The sequence below is a fragment of the Oratosquilla oratoria genome, chromosome 9 (assembly GCF_046742065.1).
Source record: "Oratosquilla oratoria isolate Oo_2021 chromosome 9, ASM4674206v1, whole genome shotgun sequence".
Taxonomy (NCBI): Eukaryota; Metazoa; Arthropoda; class Malacostraca; order Stomatopoda; family Squillidae; genus Oratosquilla; species Oratosquilla oratoria.
In genome coordinates, this window is record NC_134785.1 from 26203539 (window position 1) to 26213538 (window position 10000).

A 10000-nucleotide genomic window follows, 5' to 3' on the forward strand; every position below is an offset into this window, starting at 1 on the left:
GTGCGGACAAAATTACCTGACCCAAGATGAGAGCTGCAGCTTAGGTCAATAAGGCTAAAAATACAACAATCTCAGTTCCTAGAAACTTTGACCCCAAAATCCATGACTGAGAATGGGAGTCTTGAATGAGAATGTAAAAGAATGGAGATACGTGGGCACAGTTGTAAAAAATTACATTCTATTTATTGTGGAATTTCAATAGTCATTCTATGTGTGTTTGGTGTCTAGGACTTATTTGTTAGTTGAGTCTTAGAAAGTGTTGTGAAAATATGCTTCAAGAAATGTTTAGTGTGAAGGGAAGAAGGAAGCGTCTGTATGTTTAACTCAACAACAACGGGAACAACATCAACAACAACGGGAACAACATCAACAACAACAACATCAACAACAACAACAACAACAATAACAACAACAATAACTTGTGATAAGTTTTTGTTCCTACTTGGTCTCCAGAAGTGAAGCGACAGGATGTTACACTGTACAACACTGGTGAGTAATCTACCACATTTCATTCCAAGATTTTATTTAATGTTTTTCAATCGTGCTATTTTCCCCTTCAAGGATAGATTAAACTTTTATTTCTCTATTGTCTTTCATCTATTTAATTTTTCATCTATTCAATGATCTATTTACCTATTTTTATTCATATAATTATTGATATATATATATATATATATATATATATATATATATATATATATATATATATATATATATATATATATATATATTTCTTTTGTTTTATAACGTTGGGAACGTGCATTTGAATTTACAGTCAAGACAAGAAGTTCGTGTATCTATTATGACATTTCACTTATTGAGAATTTCTGAAAACTTGAAGTCTCTAATATTCGAAGCGAATATTAGGAAGTGTTTCTTGATTTCGGAACTTTTTATTCCAAATATTGAATTTGTATTTATATCTATGTTTTCATTTGTTTTTTTCATTCATTATTTATTCATTTATTTATTTATTTGTATTTATATTTATGTATTTATTTATTCATTTATTTGTATACTTATATATCCATTACTCACTATTTATAATATTTCCTAAGATTTCTGATACAGAAAAATATCTTACTGTATGTCTTACAACGAGAATGTCTGAACATGCCTTAGTCTATTCAGTCTACTCAGACCCAACGTTGAGTTGACAGAACGTTTGTATTGTCAATTCCTCTTCAATGAACCACTCAGTCAATCAATCAATGAGGTTATCACTGTGACCTCACCCGTACTTACCCTTCTACTCCTCTCCTGGGCAACCTCTCTTGGCAAGCTCCCAGGTAGACCACCGGGTTTGATTGTTCAGAAACGACCAAATGCCTCTAATTTGAAGCATGGAGGATACATAAAGTCTACTTCTGCTGAAAACGTCACCTTCTCCCTATGTGTAAGGACAGCTAGGGAGATAGGAAGATTTAAGATTCGTTTAGATAAACACCTAAGCAAGATGCTGTAATGCCTGCCATTTATTTTATATTATTTGTTTGTTATTATTTGTCTGTTTATTATTATTTGCTTGATTTTCATTTATTATTAGTTATCTGTCAATTTATTATTATTTACTATTTACCTGTTTCTTTATCATTTAACTATACCTATACATTTATTTATTTATATTATTTATTATTATTTATATTATTATAATTTTTATTCACTTATTTATTTATCATTATTATATTTTTTTCTCGCATCCAACCTAGTTATGGACCAAAAGGTCTCCTATTGGCATGCTCCTCCTTTGTAATCCTTTGTAATGACTTGATGGCTGTGGTGTGGTCGACTTAGACCCAGCCTCTTGCAAGTAAAGGGATCTCTTGGCCCGAATAAAATAGCCTGTTTTTAACTAAACAAAATTATTTTAATGCGACTAATTTCTTCAAAGAAACGAGACAATTCTTCCAATGTAAACAAATAAATACATGAGTAAATAAATGAATAAATAGATAAATAAACAAAAAAGATCAACAATAATGAAAAAATACAAATAAAACAGAATAAAAATAGAAAATCACGGGAGGGATTTTCCTAAGATCAATGACCTAGCCTATCATTAACTAGAACAAAATGTTTAAAGTGTAGATTAAAAAAAAAGGATTAAATACGAAGCCTCTAGGTGCGTTCCCGTATTGCCTAATGGTGTCTTGGCAATGCAAGCACACAGGGCAAAGGTTGCTGGTAAACTTCTCCTTCCAGTAAACAGGAAACATAATTTCGAACTTTTCTCATCTGTCGATTTCCTTTCCTCATTCTCTCTCACTTTCTTTCATTCTCTTTCTTCCAATATTTTTCTCTCATTCTTTTTCTCTCGTTATAGTTCTTTTTCCCTGTTTCTGTCTCTGTCTGTCTCTGTCTCCCTATCCTATCTCTCTCTCTCTCTCTCTCTCTCTCTCTCTATATATATATATATATATATATATATATATAAATATATATATATATATATATATATATATATATATATATATGTATGTATATATATATATATATATATATATATATAGCGTAGTTGGTAAGTTACTACGGCACTTGTCATGTGATTGCTAAGTTCGAGTCCTCGGCAGTACCGCATTTCAATTTCTGCATGTCGGCCTCCATTCGGTCTCCCGATGTTGATGGCTTAGAATTAAAGTGCATTGTGGTTGTTGAAAAATATATATGTCTGTCTGTGTCTATCTATCTATCTATCTATCTACAGTATCTATCTATCTATCTACAGTATCATCTATCTATCTATCTATCTATCTATCTATCTATCTATCTACCTACCGGCCTACCTATCTCGTTCTCTCGTTCTGTTGTTCTCCTCGCAGCAGTTCGGTGTTGATCGTCACAATCGTTGCCGTCGAGGGGCCCCGTCGAGTCGTCGCCGTCTCTCTCCTGATGATTCATTTGCTACCGCATTTGTTATGCATAGAAAACGGACCCGAAGATTATTCATTCATTTGTTTATTTTTAGTTTTCTTTTCGTATTCATGTGTTTTGTCTATTCTTGTCTATTCACTTGATTATTTACCTATTCAACTAGTTATCTGTTTCTTTATCAGTCAATCCATCAATCACGTTCATTGCAATTCATCTAGTTGTTTAGCTAGTTAGCGATCTAGTTAATCAGTCATTTAGTCGATTAACCATTTAGTTAATTGAATATTCAGTTATGTTTTCGTATTCTCTGGTACGCGCCATCTTCATAGCTCTAGATCTTTCTTTAAAGTAACCATCATCCCAGAAAAGAGATTAATTAAGACAGACTTAATCCCATCAATACGGTGACGGCCCTTCCCCCTACAGAATTCGCAGACGTCAGAAAGAATAGATCAAAATAGGTACATGAATAAACAAATTGGTGAATAAGTCATTAAATTAATAGATAAATTAATAAATATGCAAATAGGTCAATAAATGATCGATACTTAAACAAGTAAACAAATTGATAAATGAATTATTAAATAAAGGAAGAAATAAATGAATAGATAAATGAATAAGTGAGAATATGAATAAAATCTTTTGAGGTCAAGTCAGAATAAAATCAAAGAGCATTACCGTATCCTATATAAGACTATTCTAAAGGGCTAATATTCATCTTCAATATATATTGCCAAAATTATGTCATTATTTCTTTTATTGACAGCCACGATCTTTCCAATGCTTTTGAGATCAACGAAAACTTCACTAGACGTCTACTTAGAATATTCAATACCAGCTTGATTTATCATTGATGAAAATATTTTCTTGTCCATCAATATTTATCGTCCCATAAATTTTTTGAAATAGTTCCACTCTAGCCTTCACTTGTACTCCTCCTCCTTTTCTTTTTCATTTAAGCAGTTTACTTTAAACACCTTCCTACCTTCTGTTCTTTTCCTCTTTCTCCATCTATCCTCCACTCAATTTACCTTCCTCCAAAAAAATTATCTGATATTCCCTCAGTCTCTCTCCTTAGAACATGTACATCCTTAACTTTTCCTACTATACTCCTGGTTACCACTATATAGTCCATTAACGCCCTACAACCCTTCCATCCACCACCCTTTCCTATGTGTACTTATGCTTGACTTTCTTCCTAAACACTATATTTGCTATCATCATCTCTCTAGACAATCTCCACCATCAACTCTCCACTATGATTTTTTCCTGGAACTCCACTTTTCTCAACCACTTCGTCTATTGGTTCATTTCCTACCATAGCATTAAGGTCTCTCAATACCACTACGTTGACATTTCTCCCTAAACCCTCTATGCACTCATTTAATTCTATCCAAAAAGCCTTCCTTTCCTCTACACTCTTCTTACTACTAGACTCATAATATGCACTTACAAAAACCCATATCCCCCAGCTTCACCTTCATCCACATTAACCTTTAAGAAACTTCCACTCCACCACACTTTTACCTATCTCTTCACTTACTAGTATAGCCGCTCTTTCTCTCCCTCGTCCTCTCTTCACTCCTGAGACCCTCCCAACTACACCCCCAAACCCAAACTCGCCCCTCCCTTTCAACTTAGTTTCAATCAATGCCAACACATCCATCTCTCTTCACACAAACATATTGCCTATCTTGTCCCTTTTACTCTCATCTGTACCAGATCCACGCACATTAAGAAGACCCAAACCTTAGGGTTCTGGCTGGAAAACCTTATTTGCATTTTTTTCTCTCTAGGAACGTCCCCTTTAGAGCTATAGGGAGAAGGATGCCTAGTCTTATCTCCGTTCCGTTTTTGTCGCCTTTTACGACTCAAGTGGGAACACTTGGTGGCAGTATTCTTGTCCCCCACCACAGGGTTCGGCGAAATAATAAAATTAATATTCAGAGAAAGGGTACAGGACAATAACAAGAGTGTGTGGACAGCATAACGGAGGGACATTCGCAGTATAATAAAGAATAATAATTTCTCTATGAATATATATATATATATATATATATATATATATATATATATATATATATATATATATATATATATATATACATAGACAAGAGCCGACTTCGCTATGGGCGCTTGGCCTACAGAGCTGCTCGCTTCGCAAGCGGGCCCTTCGCGCCCTGCCCTTCGCTCGCGGCCAATCAATCGTCTCCATTACCGTGACGTCAGCATTCTCGGCCAATCAGTCGTCTCCATTGCCGTGATGTCACCACTCTCAGCTAGTCAGTTGTCTCCGTTACCGTGACGTCAACACTGTCACAGCCAACCAGGTTCACCGTCACCGACTAGATAATTTTGCCAAAAACAGACGTTAATTTATATATATATATATATATATATATATATATATATATATATATATATATATTGTCAGTGTATTTGGGCAGGAGTTTTCTCTAATGCATGTTTCATTAAGAGTGATGGCTAGTTGTGCATTAATAATTTTCTTAAAGGTATTTCCCATATACCTTATTAAGGATTTGTTTTCCTTAGGAAGGAAATTTATGACTTGGCTGTATGTAGTCATATTAGCTAGATCGCGATTTCGGGTTCAAGACCCTTCTTCAGTAGCTATAGGGATAAGAATTAATCCGAAGATTCCAGTAAAGATCTAAGTTTTATACTAGAGTTCCTATACTTGCTAATCACTGGGGGAGGTCACCTGGTATTACGGGCAGGGACGAAATGTCACGTGCGCTAGGGAGCCTCCGGGTTTGTGTTGTGGCGGAATGTGGCGTTTTGTCTCGTAGTTGGACGTGTGGCGTTTTGTCTCGTATTGGCGCCACTCGACCAACTACGAGACAAAACGCCACATTCCGCCACAACACAAACCCGGAGGCTCCCTAGCGCACGTGACATTTCGTCCCTGCCCGTAATACCAGGTGACCTCCCCCAGTGATTAGCAAGTATAGGAACTCTAGTATAAAACTTAGATCTTAACTAGAATCTTCGGATTAATTCTTATCCCTATAGCTACTGAAGAAGGGTCTTGAACCCGAAATCACGATCTAGCTAATATGACTACATACAGCCAAGTCATAAATTTCCTTCCTAAGGAAAACAAATCTTTAATAAGGTATATGGAAAATACCTTTAAGAAAATTATTAATGCACAACTAGCCATCACTTTTAATATATATATATATACATATATATATGTATATACATACATATATATATATACATATATATATATACATACATATATATATACATATACATATATATATACATATGTATATATATATGTATATATATATACATATATACTGTATATATATATATATATATATATATATGTATATATATATATATTACCATTGTCACACTTCAGTATTGGCATGTCATCGGTATAGTCGAAGTGATAGAGCACAGTTGTCAGACTCCCTTTACTATTCCAACACGTGTGACACCTCTTAGCCTCCAAACAACCTTACCAAGGTAGATGAAGACACCGCGTTGAAGTGCAGAGGCTGTGTCGTTGACCAGGGGATAGTCCGATGGTTCTGCAATGGATATCTTAGGATACAAACTATGCCTAAGACCAGGGAATTCCACTCAGCTGGAGGAGGAGGGGTGAGAAAGAGAGGAAAGGAGAAGATGAGGAGGAGGAGGGAGAGGAGGAGGAAGGGGAGGTGAAGAAGCAAGACGGTGTAGACGATGTACAGAGGAAAGAAGATATGGAAGAGGAAGAGGATGTACAAGAAAATGAGAAGGTGAAAGAGGATTGAAGAAGAAGGAAAAGAAAGAAAGGGATGAAAAGAACGTGGATGGGGAGGAGGAGGACGTGTAGGAGGAGAAAGAGGGCAGAGGAAGCTGAGGAGAAGGAAGAGGATGTGGATGTAGAAATGACGTCACCCCAGAGCGGAAGTCGCTGTTTGTGTTCTCAAGGAGACGGAGAGGAAAAGGAGGAGGAGGAAAAGGAGGAGAAGGAAGAGTAAGAGAAGGTGGAGGAGGAAGAGGGAGAAGGAAGGGGAGAAGGATAGAAAGAGGGGGAATTAAGGAGAGAGAAAAAGAGAGACGATGAGGAGAGAAAGATGGAGTAAAACGGAGAAAAATGTAGAGAAAATGAGGAGGATGAAGTATAAGAAAGAGGGAGAAAGAGAAGACGACGAGGAGGAGGAGGGGTGAGAAAGAGAGAAAAGAAGAAGACGACGAGGGGGAGAAGGGGTGAGAAAGAGAGAAATGGAGAGAAGACGAGGAGGAGGTGGAGGGGTGAGAAAGAGAGAAGAGGAGAAGAAGACGAGGAGGAGGAGGAGGGGTGAGAAAGAAGGAACGAAAGAAGGAAAGGGGATGAAGAGGAACATGAGGAGATAGAAGATGAAGAAGAGAGGGAAGATGAAGAGAATGAGGAGAACGACGAGGAGGAGGAGGAGGGGTGAGAAAGAAGGAAAGGGGATGAAGAGGAACATGAGAAGAATATTGAGGATATAGAAGAAGAAGAAAAGGAAGATAAAGAGAATGAGGAGAACGACGGGGAAAAGAAAATGAGGGAAAAGAATAAAAACAAGAGAAGGAAGGAGAGTAGAAATGGAGAAGAGAAAGAAAGAGAACAAAAAAGATGGATGGAAAAAATAAGATCAGAAGCAAAGGGAGGAGGAAAAGGGTGAAGAGGAGGTGGAGAAAGATAAGAAGGAGGAGGTGGAGGAGAAAAAGGCTGAGATGAGGAACGGAAATAAGAGGAAAACCTGGAGGAAGATAGAATATAGGACGAAGAGGAGGAAGAAGAGGAGGAAGGTGGGCAGGTAGGCGGGCAGGACGGAGGAAGAGCTGGAGGATGATAAGAGAGAGGGTGAGGAGGCGAAATAAGAAGAGGAATGAAGACAGTCAGGCAGGCAGGTAGGGGAGAGAGCTGGAAGAGGATAAGAGAGAGGGTGAAGAGGAAGAAGAGGAGGAACAGGAGGAGAGGAAGAGGGAAAAGGGAAGGCGAACAGCAGGCAAGGGAAAGAGTTGGAAGAGAGAAGGAGGGAGACTGAAGAGGAAGAGGAAGAGGATGAGGGAGAGGATGAGGAAACGATGACAAGCAGGCGGACAGAGGCATCATGCAGACTGCTGGCGCCGGGCGGAGGGAGCGAACGAAGATCCCTGATGGACTCCGCGTAGTGGGGAAGCAAAACCAGGTCCTTAGGAGAATGCCGGTGGGTAGACAGTGATGTGTGTCTTCATCTCTTAGCCCCTTGAGCATGGTGACACAATTAATGCATTTTATTCTGGCTAAGGACAGGCCATTTTTGTACAGCTAAGGACAGTTTGGTGAGGACATAGACCGATCCAGACTCCCTTCAGGGCTCTGTTGATTCATATAAATGGAATAGGTGGCATTAGTCAAACAATGTCAATAAAGTATCTTATCGTATTGAATGGGTTCAGAAAGGATATTGATAGGGAGGAATGAGAAGAAGAGAATGTGGAGGAGGAGGAGGAAGAGGAGACAGGATATAGAGGACGTTGAGGAACATGATGTGAAGGAAAAGGAGGAAGGAAGAGGCGGAAGAGGATGAGAAAAAGACAAACGAAGATTAAGTAAAGGAGAAGGAAGAAGAGGATGCGAAAAATATAGACTTGAGGAGATAAATGAAGATGAGGAAGACAAGGAAGAGGAGGAAAAGGATGTGAAAGAGTAAGAAAAAAAAAGGATAAGAGTAGAGAAAGATGAATAAAGAGGATGTGGAAGAGAGGGAGGAGAAGGAAAAAATACGGAGTAGAGAAAGTAGGATAAAGAAGAGGTAGAGGGGTGGGAGGGAGGGAGGAGTTATAGGAGCTGGTCAGCAATATCCAGCGCTTCTATCCTTGGGGAAAACATCGCATCGAAGAGCTGGAACCATGGAGGAGGTGTACAAGGAGAGGCAGGGCAGGAACAGAACGGAGAGACGGGAGAAGTTTAAAAGTGATCAGTGTTCTTTTCTGAGTAAAGATTAGTCTCCAGTCAGAGAGGAAAGATGCATAAGAGGTTTTGGAGATGAAGGAGGAGTATGTGTACGAGAAAGGAGAAAGGAGAGGAAAGCTGGGGAATAGGAGAGGAGAAGGAAGAGAAACAGGAGGAGGAAGAGGGTGTGAAGGACATGGAAAAGGAGAGGATATTGAATAGGAGAGAAAAGCTGGGGGAATAGGAGAAGGAAGAGAAGTAGGGAAAGGAAGAGGGTGTGAAGAACATGGAAAAGGAGGGGATATAGAGTAGGAGGACAAGAGGATGAGGAAAATGTCGAGAAGGAAGAAGAGAAGTTGGAGAAGGGGCTGAGGATTAGAGGAAGGAAAATGTGGGAGAGGAGAAGAACGTGGAAAAGGAGGGAGAAGATGTGGAGACTGAAAAGTTGGAGGGAGAGGAAGAGAGAGTTTGGAGAAGTGGAAAGTGGATACGGTGGTGATAGTGGTGCCAAAGGAGGAAGAGAGAGTGGAGGTGGACGAGGAGAAAGAGGAGTAGGAGGAGTAGGATGAGGAGAAATAGAATTTGGAGGAGTAGAAAGAGAATGTTCTAAGGGAGGAGGAGGAAGAAGAGGAGAGGAGAAGGAAAAGGGAGGGGAGTTGAGAGGAAGGAGTAGGAGCAGTAGAACGGGAAGATGAAGAAAGAGGAGTAGGCTGAGTAGGAGAAGTAAGAGGAGGAGGAGGTGGAGGAGGAAGAGGAGAAGGGGAAGAGAAAGAGGAGGAAGAGGAAGAGAAGGAGGAAGAAAAGGAGGAAGAAGAGGAGGAGGGAGAGGAAATGGAGGAAAAGGAGAAGGGGAAGAGAAATAGAAGGAAGAGGAAGAGGAGAAAGAAGAGGAGAGGGGAGAGGAAATGGAGGAAGAGGAAATGGGAGTAGAGGAGAAGGGGAAGAGAAAGAGGAGGAAGAGGAAGAGGAGGAGGAGGAAGAGGAGGAAAAGGAGGAAGAAGAGGAGGAAGAGGAAGAGGAGGAAGAAGAGGAGGAAGAGGAAGAAGAGGAGGAGGAGGAGGAAGAAGAGAGGATTAGGAAGAGGAGGAGGAGGAAGAGGAGGGGAGGAAGAGAGGAGGAAGAAGAGGAGGGGAGGAAGAGGAAGATGATGAGGAAGAAGAGGAAGAGGAGGAGGAGGAAGAGGAGGGGAGGAAGAGAGGAGGA

General features: G+C 39.3%; 1 protein-coding gene across 1 annotated transcript in view; it reads left to right on the forward strand.

Moving 5' to 3' along the window:
• LOC143028277 (uncharacterized) overlaps positions 1-10000 on the forward strand; it is a 1448808-nt gene that overhangs the window by 166 nt on the left and 1438642 nt on the right. Inside the window, exon 1 of the mRNA XM_076190136.1 lies at positions 1-489. This exon is cut by the window's left edge and continues 166 nt beyond it. Within this exon, the coding sequence (XP_076046251.1) occupies positions 469-489 (21 nt within the window). The 5' untranslated portion in view covers positions 1-468. The remainder of the gene's footprint in view (positions 490-10000) is intronic.